A 12031-nucleotide genomic window follows, 5' to 3' on the forward strand; every position below is an offset into this window, starting at 1 on the left:
GCGTTCACTGCAAAAAAACAAAGATCCCCCGTATAGCCTTAATAGACTGTTGGGGCAAGTGGTGTTAGCGAGCACCTACGAAGGCCGGCACGGTGCGCGGTGGGGGTGGGTGACCAACAACACGCCAGGCCGCCTTTGTCTCCCCAGTGGCGATGTTTCCACACCGCACCAGGTACTCGGTTGAGGCCAAATCGACCCACGGGAGGCCCAGGGACCGGCTTAGATGATCGTCGCTGGTGTTGGTGGCCGTGAGTGGGAATCCAACGCTAGTGGCCGGGCGCGTGGCGCACCACGCTAACTGCTGCACTGCAGCTCCCCATACTGGTTCACTACGGACACTTCCTCACCGGCAGTCAGTGGCCCCTTGAACACTGGTATATGGCTACTACTACCACGGTTACTGTTCCCATGAATTTCACTCATTGATTCCTCCATCCGTGTTCAACCACCATGCTGCAGATCACAACAACTGCTCTCTCTGCGTACCTGCACGACTCGATTATAGAATTACCTCGCATCCTCTCTTTTCGCAAGTTCTTATAACCTTGCTTAATGAAGAAATGGTTTAACTCTCATCTTCTGCGCATTCAATCACACCATTTGTTGCTGGCACGTCAGCGTTTTAGACCCATCATAAAAATGATTCTGAAAATAGATGTTTTTCAAAGTTAGATGTCACCATTCGTCACATTCTGACAACAGAACAAACTAAATATTTTACTTCACGTGTTACTTTGCAATGAGTGCTTCAAGTCTGAAACTTGAAACAGAAATTTGTAAAAGAACCCAATTATGCTGCACATTTTTTAGTTCAACGTCAAACTTTCAGAATTGTTCAGCTGCTCTTAGTATGATGAAGGGTTTCTAAGTGTTTGGCGATGATGGAGTCTGTCAGTTGGCTTCTCACTTCAGTTCAGTTTGTGTAATCAGTTTTGTATGACACATGAATTCACGGAACATTAATGTCACATTTCGATTTAAAGCTTTCGTGACTGCAGGGATTCATATTCTTGGTTCTTTCGGTAAAGTCACGTTGAAGGGAAATAATAAAATAATAAAAATATAAAACAACAATTCTCACGACGTTTCGATTGCAACACAAGAAATTTCAAAATTGTATTGCTGTGGTTTTCACACCTGATGATGATTGCTTGTGTTGCAATCGAAACGTCGTGAGAATTGTATTGTTTTATTTTTATTTTATTATTTCCCTTCTACGTGACTTTACCGAAAGAACCAAGAATATTAATGTCACAATTGCATATACACCAACACAAAAGGGGAATACTATCAAACAAATCACGACGTTTCGATCACAACTCAAGCGATCGAAACGTCGTGATTTGTTTAATTTTATTTCTACCTACGTGACTTTACCGAAAGAACCATAGAGTATGATTCCTGCAGTCACGAAAGCTTTAAATCAAGATCGGACCACTAGTGTTCATAAGAATAAGCATACGTTTTAGTTGATATTATTGCTAAATTAACACTCACTTCCATGATGAAGCAAATAAACAGTTAATCTCTGCATTCCTTATCAATGTTTTTTCTTAGTACCAGGGCATAGGTTAAATGTGCTCTCACACTGCTAATAATTCTAGCACCTCAGCACATATATACTCATCGTTGTGGAAAATTACATATTGTGCAGTTCACTCAAGGGCTTGGATTTGGCGTGCATTTTTCATCATGTTGTAAAGATGTCTCCTTTTGTTCTATTGGTTCTTGGCTGTAGGCTCATTCGAATGTGGCTAATGAAATTTAATGATTGATCTGGCGTTGGAATCACCAAAGAATGTACGAAAATGTCGTCTTATCGCTGCTGCTGCTGCTGCTTTCACTTCGATAAAAAATGCCCTCGTCAAATATATTTTGCGGGGCGCTTTGCTCACTAGAAAGATATAGACCGATTGAGAGCAAAATGAGAGGTTGCCATTAAAACTTCATCTTATATATGTTATTCTTTATAAACTATAATTAATTACTGGTATGATATATGTATTTTTTTCTGAAATGAAATTGGTGTGTGCTACTCACATTTTCTATGAGTATTCCGTGAGCTCACGACTTCTCCACGAAGAGAGATACTGTAGGTTGAATGTGCCATAGAACTGGGCAGGATGTTTTATTAGCCAAGTTAACGTTTAAATTAATTAAATGTTTTAATATACATATGTATTGTGCCCCCCTCAATTTTCACAATGAGTACTTTCTTCACAATTAAAGGTCTCGGACAACTGAAGCCTGTTTAACAACACGTTTTTAGGTTTTTTCGACATTGTACCCGCAATAATCTTGAGTTGACAGTTTAAATAATAACCTAATAAGGCAAGGACTCCTGGATGAAATGCTCTAAATGATCACTACCATCGATGTTAGATAAACTATTTTATAGCTATCCTAGTGTGGTGAATCTTGAAGCACTGGGTTGCAAGAGACTTGGGTTGGAGGTAGTGATAAGGATCGGCGTGTGTGCGAGTCAGTAGTGTAGCTGTTAGCCGTGATGCGCAACGAACTCGGGATCCCACGTTCGATTCCCGCTCATGGCCAACACCAGTGACGATTATCTGAACTGGTCCTGGGCCTCTATGAAGTCGACTCAGCCTCAAACGAGTACCTGGTGTGTTGGCCACCCACCGCCCTCATGCGATGCGCCGGCCTTCATAGGTGTTGGTTAACAGCACTTGCCCCAACAGTCTGTTCAGGCTACACGGGGGATCTTTGTTTAAGAGTTAGTGCACTGTACAATTTTGCCAAGGCAATCACCTGTCAGTGGCAAAACTCTATACCTGAATGAGGTAAACTGGTGGCTCGGAAGTCAGAGCTCTGAACTGGTACTGCTGAGGTCCTGGGTTCAAATCTTGGCGGTGAAACAGCATATTTTGTAGTAAGTTTTGACCGTACCAACATTAAAAAAAAATCAATCTTTGGGCTTACTTTGACTAAAATCCAGCTCTGAAAATTAGAAACATATCAGTTTGTCATATGATGAACGTCACTCTCTAAATCGGCGTGGGTGGAAATGTGCTGCCCCCTAAGGGTGTAAAAATGTCTCAGAATGATCTCAGAATTAATTATTTTATATTCGCTTCTGTGGGCTGTTCTTTAAACATGCAGGGTTACGCTGCTCTGTGGAGGATCCAAATTGATTGTTTTATCTTATGACATGGAAATTAGTGATAGCACATTCCAGATACAATTGTGTGAAAAAAGACAAAAAAAATCCAAATATATACTTATACAAAAAGTAACAAAACACATTTCTCAGCTTCCTTGTAAAAAAGTGTAAAATTAATATACATATGCCACATTTACATTTACGCTGTGTTTAGATGACGTTTATGATTATTTTTTTTAAAAGAATGCAAAGCACTTGAATGTGTACCTGGTGATCCTAGTATGGATGTCCTAAGTCAATGGTTACTCGGTACACTTAATGTGTTTTTTTAATGTAGAAGTATCGTCCTTTTTAAGATGATTGCATACAATTTGCGGTAGAATTCGTAAACTGTTGCATTTCATTATGGTACGTGAAAATTGTTACGTAATTTTTTCTATCCGTGTTACGGGAAACTTGATTGGATTTGATGATCTGTTATTATGCAATGTCATACTGTTATACTTTCTTAAACATTACCGTTTGCATCAAACTAACATTTAATTTCTTAAATATAAAAATCCATGGCTCTACGGATACATTTCCTTAATTTTAACTCTGTGTGGTGGAGAACACGGTGCTAAGAAACTGTTAATGTTGGTGCTGTATCTGTCGGTGACTGTTTGCAGCGATCCTGTATTAATAGTTGAACATTGCTCGTGTTTCCCATCATATATTAATCATCCCAGCAGTCATGGTTTTGATCACTGTGTCCCAGCTCTTCCATATCATGAATAGATTCCTTATTATAAACTTTAATCACATCCGCCCTATAATATTTTCATAAGACTATAATCCCCCATGCTAGCTTCTTTTGCCTTGCTCTTCCTTCTGTGTTTTGAGTGAAAGAATACGTGTGGCAAGCAGCTTCTGTCATCTTTGTGGGCCCTCTCTGCCACCTGCGAATGTGATTTCTGCCTATTGCTGCGCTTTAATCTTTGTCCATTTCCTTCTCTCCTGCACTCTGATTTCTCTCTTCATTGCTTTGTTTGCTGGCCGCCACGTTGCACAGCACTGGAGGGAGGAGGTAAGTGGGTCACTGGGCTGCCTGCTACCACAGTCACACACGCATGCAAAAAAAAACTCCAAAAGACAAAGAAGAATTTGCACAAACGAATTTGTTTGAGGTCATATTCTTGGTTCTTTCGGTAAAGTCACGTTGAAGGGAAACAATAAAATAATAATATATATGAAACAATAAAATTCTCACGACGTTTCGACTGCAACACAAGCAGCCATCATCAGGTGTGAAAACCAACGGTAAGAACATTCGAAAGAAATGTTCTTGCCGTTGAAAGAAATATTCTTGCCGTTGGTTTTCACACCTGATGATGACTGCTTGTGTTGCAGTCGAAACGTCGTGAGAATTTTATTGTTTTATATATATTTTATTGTTTCCCTTCAACGTGACTTCACCGAAAGAACCAAGAATATGAATCACTGCAATCACGAAAGCTTCAAATCAAAATTTGCTTGAGGTCATTAATTTTTTTTATAGGACAAAGGCTCCTATTGCGTCCTGTCCTCTACTGGTGACTGAACATGTTTATGTGCTATACTTGATTACTTATGCAAAACACCTCAATGTGTAATCAATATGTCAACATCATAATTATCAGCGTCAGTGACCTTCATAGCCACTGCTCTAGTTGCCAAGGTAGCTTTCAATCTGACAATTTGTATTTGGTGCAGTGGACACATCTGTTTCATACGCCCCATGTATATAAATTTGGAGTCATTGGCTTTGCGTTGCTTATACTGTACTGCAGTAAATTGAACACTACTCGCTGCTTAAGCATAATAACCGGAATATTTCTATTACAGTGGCATTGTTAGTAAACATCTGCATTATCGTATCAACAAATCAAACAAATAAGCCGTTCACTGGTGAGCAGATAATATTTAACTTTCTTATCATAAATCAGTGTGTGGCTGAAACACAAGTTGGAGTGGCTCATTCAAACAACATAAAACCGTCCACCACATCCTGTTGTTGGGGTGGAGGGTGGGCGGGCGGCGGCGTATGCGGGTAGCCCGGTTGTTTTCGGGCCATTGAATTGTTTAGTCTCTGGGGGATGTGGGAAACATTCTTCAGTTTATACGCAGCACTGTGTACTGTGGCCTTCGGCTTAACCTCATCATCTAACGCCCCCCTCTGCTGGTGGATGTGGAAAAGGGGCCGTCTCACCATGTTGTATTCGGTTTTTTATTGTAACAAAAACAGATTAGCATTTACTTTGCTGTAACTGTTGTGGTCATTCAAATTTACAGTCATCTCTCTGTAGGCTATTAAAATATATATTATATTCCACTTGTAACCAAAGCAGTGGCACCACGGTGGCTAGGAGATGTTAACTACCTCGCCTGGTATACAGGAGGTCGTGGGTTCGATCCCAACCCTGACGGCTGTATATTTGGAGTTTGCATGTTTCTCTCCCCGTGGTCGTGTGGATTTTTTTTTCCTGGTCCTCCAGATTCACCTCCAGATTTAGAAACATGTGATTAGAGTATTTGGCTGCTATACATTTCCACGTGATAAGCCACTACGGTTGAGAAATCATTTGTGACCAAGTCACTTCTGAAAGTGAGCTATATAGCTTAGCGGGCCTTACCTGGTAACATACAAAAGTGTATCTTCTTTGGTTCTTTCGGTAAAGTCACGTAGAATGAGAATAAAATAATACATTGATAAAATAAAATAACACAATAATATTCTCACGACGTTTCGGCCACAACACAAGCGGCCTTCATGGTCTGTATTGTGGCCGAAACGTCGTGAGAATATTATTGTGTTATTTTATTTTATCAATTTATTATTTTAATCTTATTCTACGTGACTTTACCGAAAGAACCAAAGAGGATGAATCCTTGCAGTCACGAAAGCTTTAAATCGAAATATACAAAAGTTTAGTTTGTAGTTTTAGACAAAAACGGAATAATTTTTGGAGACTGCAATTTGGTGGGCTTTGGGAATTTCACAACGCATGCCGCGATGAGGCAAGGGGGCTGCTGCTCCGCACAACTGCTCGACAGATGTCTTCCACTTGCACTCATGGTCGAAGACATTAGCCACTTCCGTTATGTGCCACAGTGGCTCCCATCTAAAAGCCAGCCTCAATGAATAGGAATTGGCACATCGTAAAAAAATACTAGTTTTACGACAACCTTTCTTGCATTCAATTAAGTTAGTTATTTGTTCATCAGTTATTGAGGGTTTCAGTGATGGCTTGATAGTTTTAACAAGCTGCACTATGAACCCGGCGACTTGAGTTTAAGCCCCAGCGAGTGATATTTGAACCAGTCCTGACCGCCGACCCCCCCCCCCCCCCCCACCTTCTTAACAAACCCACCATGAAGCAGCTTGATGAAGTATGGTCGAACCACCACCATAACAACAATGGCTTGGTGTAGCATTTATCTAGCAGTAAATTGACAAAGGCCTGCAAATTATGAAATTAATCTCTGTCATAGGTTTCTTGACTGAATTTTGTCCGTGCATTGTCAGCAGTGTGCGTCTGTACGATGGGAGAGCAGCTTTATCAGCTTATTGTGTCTCGTTTCCACAATGGTAACAGTTTAGCCACAAACTGTGTTGAACAGCATGCTATTTAGATTAGCGGTTTTTATCCTTTATGGACCCGTTGACCCAATGTCAACCCTTAACATTTTTCCATGCACCACAATGCACCAATAACATATTTGTGTTAACTCCTCTAAAAGCGCTCTAAAATGTTAGTTTATAAACCCATACTTAAAAGAATTAACCTGGGATTTGGTGAAATACATTTTAATAAATCTGGAACAGTTTTGTGGACCATTTCCCACGCACTGGCGGAGCCAGGATTTTCAGGTAGAGGGGGCAACCCCTCCAGCAGTGAAAAATTATAGGAGTTGTTAGTAAGTCAGGACTTGTTAGTAAGTAAGGAGTTGTTAGTAAGTCAGGACTTGTCCCTTGCTTTTTATTCACGCGTGTGCGGCGATGGCGCAGCCATCGATCAAGGGTCGAATTCGAACCGCGCCGGCATCGCGCTCGCTGAAGGTGTTTGCCTTCAGGGAAGTTGTGTACACTCTATACGCAACTGCGCACAATTCTGAGTCACTTATAACTGCTTTGCCGTTACTTATTTGCAACTATGGATTCAGACTATTGTCTTATCATTTCATAGAGTCCCTGGCACATTATAATATTTTAAACAATGGCAGTGGGGGTCGCAAAATGCCGATTTATTACTAATAAACCCTAATGATCCTATCAAAAACCCTAATTTCGATCGGATCATTGGGGTTTATTAGATGATTGGAGGGGCACGTGCCACCCCACTCTCCTCACTGGCTCCGCCAGATTTGGCCACATTTTTTTTGTATGGGGCCAAAGGGAAACTTTAAGAAATGACTCCCCCTATCATTACAAAAAAGCATTCCCTGTCATGCCAATGTAAACGGGGTGCTGATGTAATTATGGATTAAGGCTGGAATCAATAGCCATCTCACAGCTAAAATTATTCCCTGTGATGATGATCCATGCTGTAGCCTAACCCTTTGGCTATGTAATGTTAACATTCTTCCTAATGCGCACGTTGCTAAGGAGTTATGTATGTGTGTATGGGTTTGCGTGTATTTTTATCATGCAGGTCCGGAAGCATGTCAATGACCTCTACGAAGACATGCGGGATGGGCATAACTTAATCACGTTACTGGAGGTGCTTTCTGGGGACACGCTGGTAAGCCTCGTGATGCATCTACATGTTTTATGGTTTTATAACCACAAAATGTTATTCATGCATAAATTAAGGATTAATGCGGAGTAGGGCATTACAAAATGACGTACCCGGCGGCTGGGTTTAGTAGAAAAAATCCTTCGGTGGACATGCAATTCTCACAGTTGTTTTGAAACTACGATAGTAAAATAAGTATAACACATGTGCCCGAAGATGACCGCTTAGAATCGGTGGACATTAACCTTCCGTGACATGGATTGGTAATGTGGCCTTTGACAGACTATGGAACACAAGCTTTAGAGTATGAAAATTAACATGGAGAGCTGCATGCTGGGACTTGCCCTTGGAGACAGAAAGATGAAGATGAATCAGAGAACAAATGCAAATTAGAGACTTTTACGGTCAAGAACATGAAGTGCGCTTGTGTAGGACCTATCAAGTATGCATGTATGTTTAACTTATTTTGCACTGTATGTAGCCAACCATGATAATCGGAGGAGCGGGGGCAGGACAACAAGAAATAAACACAGAAAGCAGCTCTTCAGAAATGAGTTTTCAATCTAGATTTAAAAGGGCATAACTCCTGTAGACTTCCTCATATTGAAAGGAAGATCATTCCAGAAAGGTTTGTGGCCAAAGGATGAGACTGCTCATGAAATGCCAACCAAAGGTAGGCACAAACCCCCCCCCCCCAAGCAGTAGACCACCACCGATATGGAGTGATGAGATCGGCTTATGTGCAGGCCCTGTAGATGGATTGTAGCAGTGCAGGACTGTGAGGGGTGGGGAGGTGGCAGCGACATGGGGAGGTCTTTATCCAGGAGTAGCTCGAAAACCGTCGGATGAGAACAATGTATTTGTAAATGCAACGGTGCTGAATCCTTGTATAATAATGCATGTGTTGTCTTGCGTACTTCTCATACTTGAACGTTTCTTTCGTAGACAGTAATTACACGTTTATAATAATAAACAAAACAAATAGTATTGTTAGCTAAAAAAACTAAATCATTTGTGAACCCACGAATGGCACTCTATTGTGTCAAACGTTAATGTTTTATTATTATTATTTTGGCACACCGGTGCCTAAGCTAATGTATCGTTAATTTATGGATTTAATACAAGTATCAGCAAAATGCTTTGTGAGGTCTGTGAACAGCTGTCAGTGGGATTAGTTTTGGTGGTACACACATGGAGTTGTATGTGCGTCTTAACATAAAAAATGGTTTTGGGAAGGTTTTTTTCAAGATTCAGATTAAATTAACCTATTTGCTTGTGAGCAATTGCCTCGTCAATAGTTCTAGATTCATATCTGAAGCTGCAAATAGAAAAACCCCATTCATCACAGGTGGTGAATTACAATTATCACTTGGTATGTTGTATCGTAATTTCTCAAATGCATAATCTCTCAAATTGCATCAGTCATTTGTAAAATAAAAAAGTGCTTTTAATGTGACTGCATATTTTTGTTCGTTATTGATAAGACTTTAAAATATACATATATATTGTATTTACCAGCTTGGCGTGATGCAGTGAGGGAAAAAAGTATTTGATCCCCTGCTGATTTTGTACGTTTGCCCACTGACAAAGAAATGATCAGTCTATAACTTTGATGGTAGGTTTATTTGAACAGTGAGGGACAGAATAACAACACCAACATCCAGAAGAACGCATGTCAAAAATGTTATCAATTGATTTGCATTTTAATGAGGGAAATAAGTATTTGACCCCTCTGCAAAACATGACTTAGTACTTGGTGGCAAAACCCTTGTTGGCAAGCACAGAGGTCAGGCGTTTCTTGTAGTTGGCCACCAGGTTTGCACACATATCAGGAGGGATTTTGTCCCACTCCTCTTTGCAGATCTTCTCCAAGTCATTAAGGTTTCGAGGCTGACGTTTGGCAACTCGAACCTTCAGCTCCCTCGATAGATTTTCTATGGGATTAAGGTCTGGAGACTGGCTAGGCCACTCCAGGACCTTAATGTGCTTCTTCTTGAGCCACTCCTTTGTTGCCTTGGCCGTGTGTTTTGGGTCATTGTCATGCTGGAATACCCATCCACGACCCATTTTCAATGCCCTGGCTGAGGGAAGGAGGTTCTCACCCAAAATTTGACGGTACATGGCTCCGTCCATCGTCCCTTTGATGCGGTGAAGTTGTCCTGTCCCCTTAGCAGAAAAACACCCCCAAAGCATAATGTTTCCACCTCCATGTTTGACGGTGGGGATGGTGTTCTTGGGGTCATAAGCAGCATTCATCATCCAAACACGGCGAGTTGAGTTGATGCCAAAGAGCTCCATTTTGGTCTCATCTGACCACAACACTTTCACCCAGTTGTCCTCTGAATCATTCAGATGTTCATTGGCAAACTTCAGACGGGCATGTATATGTGCTTTCTTGAGCAGGGGGACCTTGCGGGCACTGCAGGATTTCAGTCCTTCACGGCATAGTGTGTTACCAATTGTTTTCTTGGTGACTATGGTCCCAGCTGCCTTGAGATCATTGACAAGATCCTCCCGTGTAGTTCTGGGCTGATTCCTCACCGTTCTCATGATCATTGCAACTCCACGAGGTGAGATCTTGCATGGAGCCCCAGGCCGAGGGAGGTTGACAGTTATTTTGTGTTTCTTCCATTTGCGAATAATCGCACCAACTGTTGTCACCTTCTCACCAAGCTGCTTGGCAATGGTCTTGTAGCCTATTCCAGCCTTGTGTAGGTCTACAATCTTGTCCCTGACATCCTTGGAGAGCTCTTTGGTCTTGGCCATGGTGGAAAGTGTGGAATCTGATTGATTGATTGATTGCTTCTGTGGACAGGTACCTTTTATACAGGTAACAAGCTGAGATTTGGAGCACTCCCTTTAAGAGTGTGCTCCTAATCTCAGCTCGTTACCTGTATAAAAGACACCTGGGAGCCAGAAATCTTTCTTATTGAGAGGGGGTCAAATACTTGTTTCCCTCATTAAAATGCAAATCAATTTATAACATTTTTGACATGCGTTTTTCTGGATTTTGTTGTTGTTACTCTGTTTCTCACTGTTCAAATAAACCGACCATTAAAATTATAGACTGATCATTTCTTTGTCAGTGGGCAAACGTGCAAAATCAGCAGGGGATCAAATACTTTTTTCCCTCACTGTATTGACCAAAATGTAACATATTGTGGGTTTACTCTCCAACACACCGGTGTGTTGAACTAGTAACTAATTGGCACGTTTTGTTTACATGACAAACCTTTTTCAAATTGGCTGTGTTGGGGAGGGGGAGGTGGCGGGTTTCACTAAACATTTATATTTACGTGACCTAACCCCAAGGAAACCCCTTATGGATGTCTGTTTCTTTTTCATATCGCTTCTTCCTGATCCTGCCACGCAACAGCAAAGGGAAAAAGGGCGAATGCGATTCCACCGACTTCAGAATGTCCACATTGCACTTGAATACTTACGGCACCGCCAGGTATGAAACTCGCACTTTCATTCCATTCCCGTGCCAATTTCTTTTTTATTCACGCTCATGTGATGAAACAATACGAATAGGTTTCACCATTTCTGACCTTAAAATAGGAGGCGATAAGGTGTTCAAACATCAAATATATATCTTTTTGCATGCCATAAAGTCTGCATTAACCACACATCCTTGTGGTAAAACGTGCAAACAAACATACTTTGATAATAAATGCATTTTCTTTGAAACTGATGGCCTTATCTTCATGCCTGTGTTAGACCAGAGAATGCTAAAAGGCGAACAGTACAAGGACAATGCACGTGTCAGAGTATTTATAGTTCGGGTTGAGCAGTTATATCGCTAAGAAATCTATAGAGCTCTAGGTATAACTGCTCAACCCGAGCGTATACCCTTTTGGTGTTTGGACATCTTAACTACTGTTTTATTTTTTGATTTAAATCTTTCGTGACTGCAGTATATATTTTATTATTTTATTGTTTCCCTTCAACGTGACTTTACCGAAAGAGCTAAGAATATACTGTTTTATTGCCAGAAAGGGTAAAATCTATTTTTATTGGTTTCATCATTTTGATTCTGGCAAAAAAGGTATCCCATAGATCACACCCGCACGTTTGGTCAGAACATTCAATTATTTTTCTGCTGGTCGACGTCGCCGTGGGAGTATCTCACAAGACCCTGTGATATGTGGCGAAA

General features: G+C 41.0%; 1 protein-coding gene across 12 annotated transcripts in view; it reads left to right on the top strand.

Moving 5' to 3' along the window:
- Positions 1 to 12031, top strand: part of LOC116941622 (dystonin-like) — a 263899-nt gene that overhangs the window by 106537 nt on the left and 145331 nt on the right. For 6 of the 12 annotated variants that reach the window (XM_076066562.1, XM_076066566.1, XM_076066560.1 and 3 more), the window contains exons 3-5: positions 4173 to 4187; positions 7792 to 7881; positions 11252 to 11329. In XM_076066562.1, coding sequence (XP_075922677.1) covers positions 4173 to 4187; positions 7792 to 7881; positions 11252 to 11329 — 183 coding nt within the window. The remainder of the gene's footprint in view (positions 1 to 4172; positions 4188 to 7791; positions 7882 to 11251; positions 11330 to 12031) is intronic. The other 6 variants (XM_076066563.1, XM_076066567.1, XM_076066561.1 and 3 more) reach the window with 1 other exon arrangement.

This window comes from Petromyzon marinus, chromosome 12, assembly GCF_048934315.1.
Source record: "Petromyzon marinus isolate PM22_M1 ecotype Great Lakes invasive population chromosome 12, UKy_Petmar_22M1.pri1.0, whole genome shotgun sequence".
NCBI lineage: Eukaryota > Metazoa > Chordata > Hyperoartia > Petromyzontiformes > Petromyzontidae > Petromyzon > Petromyzon marinus.